General features: G+C 33.6%; 1 protein-coding gene across 4 annotated transcripts; it reads left to right on the top strand.

Moving 5' to 3' along the window:
- The first annotated feature begins 9,271 nt into the window (after positions 1 to 9,271).
- On the top strand, positions 9,272 to 14,918 carry LOC123207358 (U-box domain-containing protein 5-like). 4 transcript variants are annotated; one of them, XM_044624740.1, is made up of 6 exons: positions 9,272 to 9,302; positions 10,318 to 10,390; positions 10,605 to 10,790; positions 11,321 to 11,428; positions 12,158 to 13,305; positions 13,896 to 14,918. In XM_044624740.1, exons 2-6 carry the CDS (start codon positions 10,334 to 10,336, stop codon positions 14,677 to 14,679), a joined length of 2,283 nt encoding a protein of 760 aa, XP_044480675.1. In that variant the 5' UTR covers positions 9,272 to 9,302; positions 10,318 to 10,333; the 3' UTR covers positions 14,680 to 14,918. The 4 variants fall into 4 exon arrangements, with proteins under 4 accessions (XP_044480675.1, XP_044480674.1, XP_044480676.1 ...); XM_044624739.1 differs by lacking the exon at positions 9,272 to 9,302 and adding an exon at positions 9,355 to 9,993; XM_044624741.1 differs by lacking the exon at positions 9,272 to 9,302 and adding an exon at positions 9,356 to 9,993 and having other exon boundaries at positions 12,158 to 13,290.
- Positions 14,919 to 15,280: the final 362 nt, after the last annotated feature.

The raw sequence follows: 15,280 nt of genomic DNA, 5'->3' as shown, positions 1-15,280 counted from the left end.
GTATATATACTTACAGATAAAAAATGTTACTTGAATATTCAAATATGATTTTTTATAGATTTATATTATCGAGGAGATTTGTTGCAGAGCACCAACTTCAATATGAAAAGGCAAGCATATTTCTAATATATAAAGATCCTTAATGCCATTCAAGTAGAACTTATGAAAACACTTAGCATTAAAGCTTCCACCTAGGTTGCCTTACTGGTTATGCACCGGTCATCTTGGATGGACCTTATAATCTCATATCTCAAAGATGGAACACTTCCCGAAGACAAATATAAAGTAAGAACTCTTAGCACCAAGTCTACTTGTTACACACAAATCATCAATTGATTGTTTAAGAAGGGCTATGACAATATGCTTACTATGATGTGCCCATAGCGACAAAATGAACTATATCCTTTGTGAAATCCATAAGGATATATGTAGAAATCAAATAAAAACAATCTCTAGATTAGAAAGACACTAGTTAAGGATATTACTAGTCAACCATCAATAACAACACTGTCGACTTTGTTCAAAGATGCAACAAATGTCAAAGGTTCTCTAACATATCGAAGACTCCACCTAAGAACTAACCATAACCAAAGGCTATGTGCCATCTTGGGAATTAACATGATAGGTGCCCTACCTATAAGAAAAGGTGGAGTTAAACACGCAGTTATACCAGTCGATTATTTCACCAAATAAGTAGAAGTTAAGTTTTAGCCATATAACTAACAAAACGCTAGAGGATATTGTCTTTGAACATATAATTTGTCATTATGGAATAATGTATGTGATCTTCTTAGATAATGGGAAATAGTTTAAGATTTTTTGATAACCTTGATATCTATAAGAAACTTTCTTATGATCTTCAAACCACAAACCAATGGACAAGTCAAAGTGATAAAAAAATAAAGCATGATTTAAAAACAAAAGCTTGGTAAATTAAAAGGAACTTGGGCAAACAAGCTCTTTAAAGTCTTATGGCCTTATCAAACCATTGCTTAAATAATAACTGATGAAACTCCTTTCTCATTGGCATATTGTTATGAAGCAACGATCTCTATTGAAGTTAATGTAGAATCATTACATAGAGACCTTCATTGAAAAGGACAATGAGACACTCACATGTCTTTGACTAGACATGATCAAGGAATGCCAAAAAGTTACAACTTTAAGTAGCCTCATATCAATGACGCATAGCCCAATATTTTAAATCTAGGGTAAGACACAAAAATTATGTTGAAGGGGTCCTAGTCCTTGTAAAAATCTTGTCAAATACCAAAGTCCCTAATGTTAGACCACTTGGACTTAATTAGGAATGTCCATACCAAACAACCATAGTGTTATGCCCCAAAATGCATCATCTCAAAAGCTTAGACATAACTACAATTCCACAAGCATGAAACACAAAAAAATTGAAGAAAATATTACCAATAAATGAGAAGGAAATTTAATATGTTTTTGCTCTGATGTTTACTAAAAAACTTGGGAAGCATATATGGAATAATAAAGGAATCAAGATAAGAAAATAAGACAACATAGCAATAATAAAATCTTGAACACACTAAAATCAAAACATTTTTATTAATACAAAAGGGCAAAACTACAAGTTATGGGAAACAACACACAAATGAGGTACTGCAACTAGTCACAAAGGTGCTACAAAGCTCTTTGGAAGAGCAAACTCCCTGTGAACTCTCTTTAGAAGAGATTATAGGCTTTACAATCAGGCTAGTAACCTACAAAGGAACATCAACTTTATTAGCTTCCCATGTTTTTTGCTTCTTGTGGTGGCTAGTTTCACCATTGGATTGAAGGTGTCCAAATAATCCATGAAAAGGTTTTGTTGAAACTTTCTGACAACCAGTCTGACCTTTAGTTTTTACAGACTACTATTAACTTTGAATTTTATTTTGAAAACCCATTTGTGATCAATTACATCCATACTATTAGTTAAGGGAACTACTGTTTGTGTATTATTCTTTATCAAAGCATTATACTTTTTTGTCAACCTATGATGGATTTTGAAGAGTATTTTTGACAGACTTTGGTTCAGTGGGGTGATTACAGACTGAGTAGAAAAGATTCTAGGAGGTAGTAGGGAACTATTCTTAGATCTTGTTATCATAAGTTAAACATTTTATGTGGATTCATCAGTGTAATCACTTAAAACTACTGGTTCAAAAGTGTTTTAAGCTATGAAATGTGGTGAGGAATCTAATTGTTTATTTTGGGTTGAATCTACTATAGGAACAACAACTTCCAATTTGATGGTTAAGAATGAGTCACTGGAATCTATAGTAATAGGTTATGAGGATGAATTTATTGATGTATTGATGGTTTAAGTGGTTGATTTTGAAAGCAAGTCTATTTCTTTTGTGATACTAACCAGAGTTAAGTGAGCAAATTAGTTGGAGTCTGAATTTGTTTGAATTGGAATAAGTGATGTTAGGGATTGACCAGCTTTTTCAGAAGGTACAAAAGGCACAACCGTAGACAACTTCTTTGAACAAATAGTTTATAGGCAATAGGAATAAACAAACTCTTGACTAGGCAATTTAATTGAGAATCTAAGCTATGTGACTGAAAAAGAGGACTCTCCATGAAGTTTGGGTTAGACTTGAAAGGAAAGTCTAACTAATCAAATTTAACACTGATGGAAATGTACAAACAACCACTAGAATTAAGACACTTGTATCTTTTGTGCACTAGGCTATAACCTACAAAGAAGCATTTTTGGTATAGAAATCAAACATATTTTTATTGTAAGGTAAAAAATAAGGACAATAAGCATAACCAAAGGTTCTTAAGAAATCATAATTTGGCTTCTAACTAAACAGAACTTGGAATAATGATTTATTATCTAAAACTGACGCGGGCAACCTATTGATCAAGAAAATGACAGTCTGAAATGCTAGCCATAAAAAAGACAGAAGCATGGTAGATTAAGCAAGCAAAACCAATCCTAGTTCCATTATGTGCCTATGTTTCCTTGCTCTTGAAGGTAAGGAATGAGTGTCTTAAGCTAATACCATGCTCTTAAAGATAAGAAGCTAGACCCTTATATTCTCCACCCAAGTCACATTGAATAACTTTAATTTTTCTATCAAACTATCTTTTAACTAACTTTTGAAATTGCATGAAAACAGTTTTACATTCAGATTTGTCTCTTGGTGGAAAGATCCAAATAAATCTAGAATAATCTTCCAAAAAATGCACATAATACCTAAAACCTTCCCTAGATAGAATAGATACATGACCCCAAACATCATTATGAATAAGTTCTAAAGAAGTAGTTGCTCTAGAATTTGAAGTAAGAAATATAGACTGACTTAAATTTCCAAATTGACTATCAAAGCAAAAAAGCAGATTCATTAACAAGTTTAGCAACATTTTTCAAGTCTTTATAGACAAATTACAGTATTTTATTATAAGGATGACCTAGTCTTTTATGTAAAACAAAAACATTAACTTTATTAGTAACTAAACTAGAACTAGCAAACTGACTTAACAAATTGGAACTATTTTATGACACAGACTCTGATAATTGAAACTTGACAGGTTGTAGCCTAATACTAATCTGTGATCTTAGCTGCTAATTTTTTTATTTTTTGTTGTTAAATGCTCTGTTATTAATACAACTTTACAAGTACAGGTGACTCTTTATGATAGAAATGCCACAATTCAAAGAACTACTAGAGTTTACCTTTTCCTTATATGATTTGCTTGTCTAACCTTTTGCTATGTTGTTTCTTAAATTTCTAGGATGCACTAGGTAATTAGAAGTGCAGTCTCATGCCATGATTCAGGTATATATTTCTAATTCTTCAATCTTTAAGAAAAAAAAAGCCAAAGGACTATTTCCCACCCAAGGTATGCTACATTTTCAAGTTTCCCCCCATTAACTTTGATAATACCAAATACCCACTCATGAGCAATTAAAATTAACGGAACCTTAACCTCTTAGAATTTTATCTCTTTTTGCCCCCTTAAACTTTAAAAACTAAAAGTTTCTCTAGTCTAAGTTTTAAAAAATGGCAGTTTCACCCTAGGGTTTCGTTTTGAAATCTCTGACATCATCTCTGGCTCCATTGTTAGTGACCTCTCCCTCCCGAAGCATCTTCTCCTTCTGACGGTCTCTTTCCTCCCATTTGGACGCTCAATCAACATCAGAGAAGTCGTGAAAGACGATGAACTTTGTCCCAGATGAAGATGAAACTGTCATCTTCGTCTGGGAAGATAGAAAGACGATCATCTTCCCAGACGAAGATAACAACGTCATCTTCCATGGCTTCTCTAACGTCGATCGGATGTCTAAATGAGAGAAAAGAGACTGTTGGAAGGAGAGGATACTTCGATAGGAATAGGCCACCGACAATGGAGTCAGAGATGACATCGGAGATTTCAAAACAAAACCCTATGGTGAAATTGCCATTTTTTAAAACTTAGGCTATTGAAAGCTTTTAGTTTTAAAGTTTAGGGGGGCAAAAAGAGATTATATTTTAGTTTATTTTTAATATTATAGAGAAAATATTGATTTTACCCTTACCACCATTAATTTTAACTGCTCATGGGTGAGTATTTGGTATTATCAAAGATAAATGGTAGAAACTTGAGATTGCAGCATACCTTGGGTGGGAAATAGTCCTTTGGCCAAAAAAAAAAAAGGAGAAAAGAAAAGAAAAAAAGATGAAAAAAAAGAGAAAAAATGAAAAAAAAAAGAAAGGAAAAGAAAAAATGATGAAAAAAAAAAGAAGAAAGAAAAAATGAGAAAAAAAGGAAAAAAAAAAAAAAGAGAAAAAAGGAACTATCACTGTCCAATTTGAAAGATGTCATCTGTCACACTATCTACCACTAAAGAATTGTTGAAGTATGAAGAAAGTCAAGTTTATGGGGGGATATTGGAGTATGGTTGGAAAGTTGAGAAGGTTGAGTTTAGGGGAGGATTTTACTATGTAAAGGTGAAAGTGCTATTTTTGTAATGTGTATGTGCCTTGTTGCTAATTTGTAATATTTCTGTGCTTCGTTGCTCTTTTGTAAATGGCCAAGGGCAAAGTGTAATTTTGCCTTTTGACTATAAAAATCGGTGAAAACATTTAGATTATTGTTGAGCTCTTCATTTTAATAAAACCGTTTTTTCTTTACTCTTCTAGAATTCTCTCCCTTTTTCATTTGCTCTCTCTCATCTCTAACTCAATCTCATAATCTAGGGTTTGGTTTCTTTAGTTTATTTTACAAAATCGTAGCAATAGAAAAGTCTTAGCCCTTCTACCACAAGCAAGCATAAGGAATTTTTTTTTAATTTTTATTTTTTTAAATAATGACAAGCAAGAGCAACCCGACATATAAGTTTAATATTAAAGCTCATAATCTGGTCCAAAAGGGTTATAGGCTAGGCTCAACACACAACAGTGTCAAACTAGACTTAAAATTCGTATTTTGGGCTAGACCTCCATTTGGTCCGACCCAATTGACATGTCTAGGCACACCTTTCTTCTTTGATTTTTTTCGAGACAGAAACACAATATCTTAGAGGACCACATGAGTTAAAAACCTTCTTTTGTATTCTAATCTAGCTAATAGAAAAACGACACCGATTCTTATCAAAATAATAAGATATCCAAATAAACTCAAAACACACCAACAATCGGGCTTTCTACATCATGATCACGTCATTATCATCTTGCTTCATTTCTTTTCAAATTATGAATGTATCTAAAGAGACATCATAATATAGCTAGTATGACAATAGTCAATGGGGGATGATATTTTAATAATCTGAAATATTGTTTACATAATACACAGATATCTTCAATATATTACCAAACTAAAATATTTGTGTACATAGAAAAAGTAACGTAATTTATTATTTGAATACCGATAATGCTCATGTAGCCAACAAGAAAACACTTGTGGGCAGTCCTTTTACTTAGGTCATTCTCATCCTCACAGAGTTGCCAGCAGAAAAATAGTGGTGTGATCATATCCCGCATTAATTGGTATTGCTGGAGCCGATGCCCATACAAACAGAAGTGCCTGTCAAATTTCTTCACTTTCAACTGTGGGGTTAGCCCCCCCTCTGGCTCTGTTGCTCTCGATAGTGCAGTCTCGAAAGATAACTCTGGACCTGTAATTTCGCTTCTACTCTCTTTGCTACATACAGATACTGCCTTAACTCCAACAGCCTTTAACATTTATTGATTCAGAGAATTATAAACCTAATCTGATGACAATAATGAATTGATTTTAATTGTGTTGTTGTATGAAAACCAATCACACCTAATAGAATATTTACGGGTTTAGTGATCGACTCTATAATCACTGAACCAGATAAATTATTTGTCCATTTCCTAGCTTTGAGTTATGTGTCCACTACTTATTAACTTATGAGTTCCTATTTCTAAATATAGTCCAATATTAACAATAGTGATCATGATAATACATTGAACTGTCTAATTGAGCCCATCTATTTCCAAAAATAACTTTCTTAAGGTGGCTCTGACTTTCCTAAGAACTTTTCAACATTGGCACCGAAAAGGTTTTGGATTTGGATACTAATATTATAAATTTAAAGTTGGGATATATTTTTATTATGTATTGGAAACATCTACTAAATTGTGGTTGAAAAAAATAAAACTTGAAAATTAAAATTAAAACCTGCAATTAAAATCATTGAACTTGAAACCAAATTGACTTGGTGCCAAGAACATTACATTTGAAACTAACAAAGTCAAACTTAAGAACATTCAACATATATTCGAATCCTGTAAAAAATAGCATGCTTGAAACTTATAAATAATATGAATAATCAAACCAGTTAATAAGGCTATATATAAAGTTTGCTAAATATATAAATAACTGGAAGCAGGCCAGGCAATTCCCCCATTACAAATGGTCAAACACACCACTCGTTCATGTTTATATTTGAAGTTTCTTCTGCGGCTGATAATCCCTATTTCTTTATTCATGGATAAAGCTTTGGTTTCCAGCAAAACCATACTCTATGAATATTTATATAGGATGCCTCAATTGTTTCTTTTTCTGAGCTCTAATTTGTGTGCGGTATGATGCTTTCGCCCTCATTTTTATAGAGGATGTCAACTGTTATAATAATTATTTGGGATATCTTGTTGTCCAAATATTAAAATTATAAGAGGAATTTATGATAAGGTGGCTATAACAAGTAACAAAGTCATATATAGACGATTCTCGTCAACAGCTACCAACCTTCATCATCCATCCCACAATATATTCATTACTGCAATAATTGTGTTTCCTATGAAAGTCGAACAATTCGATCTCCAGATGAATGACATGCCACCGAGAGAGATGACAGGGAAGGAGAGACAATATGGGAAAGCAAGAGACATCACCGAGAGAGCGTTGAAGACGGCTGCCGTTGTTGGAAATTATTATCGTCGTTGTCAGTGTTTTTGAAGTTTATACAAACTGTTTAAACAACGAACGAAACATATTAAAAAACTCTGTTATATTGTTAATACTGTTGTCTTCGTAGTCATCATTGTTGCCACAGACGATTCACCGATTTTTGCATAACTTTACGAGGGAAAAATTACAGAGAAAACTCTCTCACAAGGCTATTGAAATGATAATGAAGGCCCAAAAAGACTTACTTTCTTATTGATTCGTCCTTCGCTTAAATTTTCAGAACACGTGGCATGTTCTTATTCGTAATCAAATGAATAACCAATTAAAAATTTATTCAGATTTTTCAAATTTGAGCGTTAAATGACAAAAGAACGCTTCAGGTGTCACAAGTGTATTGGTTAGAGCATTCATGAGTGATCCACAATCGTTGATTTTTGTTAAAATTTTCCAGCCGTTGATCACATATCGTTATGTCGCATTAAAGCCGCTTGACACGAACTGCTTCGGTAAGAAATTTGGCATTGTCGATGTTTTTTTAAACACATTCGTGTGAAAGTTTTGCAATACACGTGTTCAAAACACGTTCAGCCACGCTAAGATTTTACCATCCACTGTTGACCCATTCATCACAAAGTGCCAAAAAAAGGGATTCTTCAAACAAACGCTCCACTCCACATATCGAGCAGCAAGAAAATTACCTAAATAGACTCTTTGAAAACCACTGCTCCCACTTATGTCATTGCCGGCTTCAGTTTTAAATAAATGAATTTTTTACTCTGTTTTTTGGATAAGCTTAACGAATTTTTTATTCATTTTAAGCTTTGTGCAAGAAACATAATTACTTTATTGCCCTTCTTACTAACAATTGTTGCTCATTTTAATGTATAAAGGGTGGGATTTTGAGTTTTACAAACTTATTAGTAGAATTTTGCAAAAACATCAAACTATGGGTCGGAATAGGTGCTTTGGCCCTCTAATAAATGCATCAACGCCTGGCCGGCGCATTCCAAACCATAAACCACGAATAAATAAATAAATATATTTATTATAAGTTAAAAAAACAAAACAAAAAGAAAATTGAAGTTTTTTTTACCACCCAACGAGTTTGTGGATACAAATTTACCATTTTTTTTAAATATTAAACATTTATATCACCAAAATAACATAATTTTAAATTTACATTTATTTTCAATTTTGAGTAAAGATTGGGTTGGTTAAGTGGCCAACCCTTTGATGATTTCGTTAATTTATTCTTTCATAAATATAAAATTATTTTTTATTTTTTCAACTAAAATTTTTTAAAATATATATCTAACTTAAAAAATAATCATTGGTAATCAACAATTTAGAATTTGAATTCATTATTGTTATATTTGTATGGACGAAAAAAATTTGTTCACAAAATATAATAGAAATATAAGAATTTTTATGTGATTAAATAGTAGCCTTGCATGGATTCTATTCTATGCTCTAATAAATTCAAATGTATTTTAGGTAGTATTTAGATCTTGTGATATAAATGTTAAGCGTGCTAGTAAATTTGTCTGAACAGACCAAAAATTAACAAAAAATTGGACTTCCCAAAAAAATATCAAGTGGGTGACTTTACTTTTCAATTAATTGCCCAGACAACATTTCTCAAAGTAAAAGCAATCAATAAAATTTAGTGGTGGTGGGCGACTTAAACTGGGTTCAATAAAGACTGCATTGCATGCTTTCACGTGGAAATGGCAAACTATACACATATATAAATCCAACGGTCTATATCACTTGTTCTAATATTGAACGGCTGACAGTAATGTAAGGAAGTTTGCTGCTGTTGGGGCGGCCAGCGATAGATAGATAGATAAAGCCATAGCCCTTGAAAAAGTGATAATTTACAGTAATCAAAACAGATGCGCTGGTTGACGAGTCCCTGTCCGGTTAGAAATCTCACCAATCACGTTAATTTCTTTTGCCATTTTTATCTTCTTTTTTTTTAATATTTCGTGCGAAGACTGCGACTGGGTTATCCTGCGTGGGGGGAAGAGAATCATCTTCATTTTTCTACTTTATCATCGCATAGATGCTTTGTTTCTTCGCATGAAATTTCTGTTTTAGGCTTTTGTCTTTGCTTCTTGTGTATTGTTCTTCTTGGGTTCTGCTTGTTTTGATATTGATTTCTCATTCATCCACAACTTTTCACTTTCATACTTATAAAAAGTTATGAACTTGAATTCTGGGAGTCTTTCACGTGAGCGGCTACTCTTTAATCCTTGTTCAGTCACTTCATTTTTCTTCTTTATCATCGCATAGATGCTTTGTTTCTTCACATGAAATTTCTATCTAAGGCTTTTGTCTTTGCTTCTTGTGTATTGTTCTTCTTGGGTTCTGCTTGTTTTGATGTTGATTTCTCATTCATCCACAACCTTTCACGTATGTATTTATAAAAAGTTGTGAACTTGAATTCTGGGAGTTGTTCGTGTGAGCGGCTACTCTTTATTCCTTGTTCAGTCACTTCAGTTTGAATATACGTATAGTTCAAAAGACAGATCTTCTGGAAAACGCGTGAATTCACTGTGTTGAGAGTTGGGGTTTCGAGGGATAGCTTCTTATTATTGCAGGTTTTATAAGGTATCTTGCTTTTATTTCCACTTTGGTTGTAGTAATTAAGTTTAAGCATGTTCTTCATGGTGAACTGAAACCTTATGATAACTAAGTATTGGTTGATATGTTTGTCTGATGTTAATTTTTTCTATTCTTTAACCCCTGAATATGTGTATAGTATTCGATCAATCTTGTTGTTTTGAAGAGTTTAGTTGGCTGTTATTAAATTGCTTAAGTAGTTGTTACCTTAGCTATTCATAGTTATTTTCTATTCTTAATTTTTATATGATGATTTTCTTTCCTTTTTTTTTTTAAAATCCCTTTTAATGTTAATTGTATGTATGGATTCAGGACATAAACCTTTCGAATGGGGACTGATGTTACTGAGGCAGTAGGGACTCTGCCATATCCTTATTCCTTCAAGGTATAAATTTCTTTATCTGCGAGATCTCTGTTTGTGATCCAATTGCAATGTTTGGCCTTAATCCTGTCTGCACGGTTTTACTAATTTATTTTAACTGATTGTTTGCTTCTGCGAAAAGAGATTTAATTCTTTCTCAGTGGTTGTTTAACCATGTGATTAAGCACTGCATCATGTTAGACTTGAAATTCTCATGTATTTTAGTTCACTATTGCAGGTGCATCGTGTCATGTGCACAGAACTGATGAAATTGGTAGAGAGAACTATGAATATATTTCCACAAATAGAAGCAGCTCGGCCTCGATGCTCGTCTGGAATTCAAACACTATGCTTGTTGAATAATGCGATTGAAAAGGCCAAGTTAATTCTTCAGTATTGCAGGGAGTCTAGTAAACTCTATCTGGTATGCATCTTGTTGATGATTTGGGGCTAAGAATGTTTTAATGGAATAAGAACAGTCTCTGTGAAAATCATCAATGTGATTGAAATCATCTAAGCAAATTTTAAAGAAAGATATTAGCAAGTCTATTCCATTGAAAGGCAACCAATGGTTCTTCAAGTATCGGGAATTTTGCATGTATTGGCTTCTGTGGTTTGGTTCTAGCCGTTCACACAGTTATCTCCAAGAAAAATTGAATCTATTTTATGTTTTAAGATGGACTGGTTTCTGTGGTTTGGTTCTAGCCTTTCACACAGTTATCTCCAAGAAAAATTGAACCTATTTTATGTTTGAAGATGGAATACTACCTGCAGTGCAATATGTAATGAGAACTTTTTGTTGGTATGGAGATTGCTCCTCATGACATAATTTTGTTGTGAAGAAACTTTTGTAACTAATTCAATTTCTTCTTTCAATATCCAACATGCTGGTTGTCTTTTGCTTGTTAGGTTACTTCTCAATTTTGGTTGATAGATGTTATTATTTACTTTCAGGCACTAACTGGGGATGTGATAGCCTTGAGATGCCAGAGGTCGAGGAACTTGTTGGAACAAAGTTTGAGCCAAGTCCAAAACATGGTTCCAGTAATGTTGGCTGTTGAGGTTTGTTCTGCCTTTTTGGCTTTTGGACATCACTTTTTGTTTTGACTGTAAAGATGGGTAGTGGAAGGTTGATATGAAATGGTCCTAATCATACCATTTCTGCATAAATTGCTGCTCTCTGAGACTCAAAGAAAATATATCGCTTGTTTGTTTGTTGCAGCTACTGTTTATTACCGATATCCAGGACAATGGTCTCTATAGAAATGCATAATATATAATATAATATAATTTCTTGCTATTATATGTTAATCTGGAGCAATGCCTCATCTATACTTCTAAGATATTCTTGATCATGAGACCAGTCCTTGAAACAAACTTATTAGGCTCATAGCTTGTTTTCATTTGTATTGGCTCGACCATTTAGAGCAACTCTTAGCAAGTTGGTACATCAACTATATTTGAGAGAGTTATTTTGCTGAAATAGGGATCTTTTTTTAACTTGGCAATTTCTCTAAATTGTGATTCCTGAATAAAGAACTGGAAACCATGACCTCTTTGCCTGTTGATCTGCTTTAGTCCAGTAGTGGATGATTACATTATTCAATTTGCCTTCTTTAAATTAGTTTTTAATTATTAGATTCAGATAACAACAGTCAAATTCTGTGTATTTTTTCACTATTTATCTTAGGCCAACACACTGTTATTTTGAATTTTCATCTAAATTTTCTTTTGTTAATCTTCCTTCACATTAGTTTTTCCATAGAATTGATACCAAAATTTCATTTGCAGATTTCTCGAATTATTGATGATCTTAAGGTTGCAACTTTTGTCCTGGACTCCAATGAAGAAGAGGCTGGGAAGGTTGTGCGAGAACTGCTCCAGCTGGGGGCTTCTACATCAGAGTCACTGGAGTGCTCAGAAACCAATGCGTTACAACTTGCTGCTCAAAGACTTCATATTACTACCCCAAAGGACCTCTTAATTGAGAGAAGATCTGTAAAGAAGTTGCTGGATCAAGTTGGTGACAATGAGCTACCCAAGAAAAAGATCTTAAAGTACCTTTTGCATTTATTGAAGAAGTATGGAAATTTAATTATGGAGCAGATAGACAATGCCTGTGCTCAAGAAAAGGGATCATTTTCAGTTAGCAGTCAATCTGTTGAAGTCGATTCTTGTACAGGATGTAATAAGTATGAAGCTCAAACAGAAATCTTGAGTAGAGCTATACCCCCAGAGGAGTTTAAATGCCCCTTATCTTCGAAATTAATGTATGATCCCGTTATCATTGAGTCTGGGCAAACCTTTGAGAGAACATGGATACAAAAGTGGTTGGATGATGGTAATGATACATGTCCAAAAACTGAAATAAAACTGGTCCGTCAATCGTTGACTCCAAACACAGTCATGAAGGATCTAATATCAAAGTGGTGTGCTACGTATGGAATCACCATTGCTGACCCAAGCATGAGAATGGAAAGCCTGTGCTCTTGGGATGCTTCTATGTCCATTGCTAGCTTTGGCAGTTCTATGAATGATTTACGGCTTCCATTGGATGTGAGCAATGTATCAGTTGGATCTTTAGATACTAGTTACAATTCAGACACCGCACACAATAAGATTGCAGATGGGTTAAGTTTGACATCGGTGGAGACCAATAATGATTTTCATAGATTTCAAGCTTCCTCTAACATAATTGAGGCAGATTTATCTAGGCTTGGTGAACTTAACTGGGAAGATCAATATAAGGTGGTCGAAAATATTACAAGCCTTTTGAAGCACAGCAGTGAAGCTTGTTATTCTCTGTCATCTATGAATTTTATTGAACCTCTTGTGAGATTTCTTAGAAATGCACGAGACATACATGATGTTAGAGCCCAAAGAGTTGGATTTCAATTGTTATTGGCATGCATGACCAAAAGCAGGTACGTTGTTCTCAGGTACTTCTTCAAATGTGACTAATCTTGTAATTTAGGGTAATTGTGTTGTTGTCTTATTAATTCGCTCATTCATTCTGACTTAAGAGTTGTTTGCTTTAGAATACTAGACTAAAGGTAAAACTTTGCAAATGTTTCATGTTGATTAAATTGTTTAAGGCATTATTCTTTGGTTAGGACCGTTGCTCATGTACCTATATCAATTTGTTTTAACCTTGTTTCAACCACACAATATGCAATTAATCCTGTGATTCATGGTAATTTTTGTTGTTTAATATAATATAAATTATTCATTCTAACTTAAAAATTGTTCATCTGACTTGAGAATTATGTGGTTTAGAGTAACTAGAAGTAATTTTCAGAAGTTTTCTTTTTGATTGAACTGTTGTTTAAGTCATTAATCCTTGTTGTATCTATTGCTTAAATGCCTATATACTAGACTCTTATTTCAATCACACAAATATTTAACTTTTGAATTGCAACTGTAGCAGTAGTTTTAACTTTCGGATTGATCATCCTTATCTTTTGTTCATCTATATTTATAACATTTATGAGTAGCTTATTTATTTGATTAATTCTGCTCCTTCGTGCAGAAGTGGAATACCATGCTTGGATGAAAATGTGTTTCTTTTTTTGGCATCTTTTCTTGATTCAGAAGTAAGTGATGAGGCTTTTGCCATCTTTGAAGAGTTATCTAGGTATCGATATTGTAGATCTTATATTGTATCATCTGGAGTTCTTGCCTCCATCGTTAAGATCCTAGATTCTGAGAACAGAGAACTCAAGGAGCATTCTATAAAAATTCTGCATAATTTGTCATTGGACAATGAAAGTTGTTCTCAGATTCCATCTTCAGAGTGCATCCCAAAATTGGTGCCCTTTTTAAAGGATACTACACTTGCAGAACATTGTATAAAAGTGTTGAAAAACATGTGTGATATTGAAGGGGCTAGAGTTATTATTGCTGAAACCAGTGGATGTCTGGCTTCTGTGGTGGAACTACTTGAAATGGGAAGGCTGGAGGAACAGGAACAAGCAGTTTCCATTCTCCTTTCTTTATGTTCGCAACGTGTTCGCTATTGTCATTTGGTTATGAATGAAGGTGTTATCCCTTCCCTCGTCAGTATATCAATCAATGGGAACGACAAAGGAAAGGTGATGGCATTGGAATTGCTTCGTCTCTTAAGAGATGTTCAACAATGTGATGAGCTAGAATGTATTGAATCTGATCATGACACTTCCAGAGATTCTAGCAACTACACTAAAGAAAAGAAAGCATCTTCAAAGTCATATGGGTTTTTTATGGGGAAATTTTCAATGTTCTCAAAAACTCATCTTGCTCGCAGCAAGAAAAGGGAAATGAAACTAGGAGTTTAGCTCTTTTTCCAGTTTTGATTTTGTGGGTAGACTCAAATACATACACAATTACACCAGGCAAATAACATAGCTTGTAATTTATGATCTTCTTCGACCAAGGCTGGATTTAGGATTTGTGCATATCGTATCATAACCAAATGTAGTGTAGGTATTGAATTGTTTCATTTACTTGTAATTATAATTCTGAATATGTATCACTATCTAGCTGTTTACTGGGTACATATTGATGTCCAGTTGTATTTGATGTCTTGTTTATGTTGATGAGACCTTTTTTTAAAAAAAAAAAAATTGTGTGTGTAAACTGACATAATCGATACAGACAAGGGGAAATTGAAACAAACTAGCTGCAGGTTTTTGTCTGTTTGAGAGTAAGGACTAGTTTGGGTTTCAGGTTCAGTATGTGTTATAACATCAAATCGGAAATTCTTGGCATTGTTTTTACAAAGAGAAAGAGTAGACTGCATCCATGAAACTTGCTGATAAAGGTTTGAAGAGACTTAACAAACTGGTGTGTGTGCAGGAGCTGTCAGAGTCCTGGTAATGAGTTGTTAAAGTCCCAATACAGAATACTTAGATTCGTGCTTGTCCTCAATGTTGGTGC

Source organism: Mangifera indica, unplaced genomic scaffold (assembly GCF_011075055.1).
Source record: "Mangifera indica cultivar Alphonso unplaced genomic scaffold, CATAS_Mindica_2.1 Un_0073, whole genome shotgun sequence".
Taxonomy (NCBI): Eukaryota; Viridiplantae; Streptophyta; class Magnoliopsida; order Sapindales; family Anacardiaceae; genus Mangifera; species Mangifera indica.
The sequence above is the reverse complement of the archived record's forward strand: the minus strand, read 5'-3'. Positions and strand labels throughout refer to the sequence as shown.

Excerpts from the sequence above, each read along its gene's own strand:
- LOC123207358 (XM_044624740.1), top strand. The coding sequence starts at position 10,334 with ATGGGGACTGATGTTACTGAGGCAGTAGGGACTCTGCCATATCCTTAT. Across the intron at positions 11,429-12,157 it reads CAGTAATGTTGGCTGTTGAG|ATTTCTCGAATTATTGATGA; the intron begins GTTTGTTCTGCC and ends TTTCATTTGCAG. Across the intron at positions 13,306-13,895 it reads AGCAGGTACGTTGTTCTCAG|AAGTGGAATACCATGCTTGG; the intron begins GTACTTCTTCAA and ends TCCTTCGTGCAG.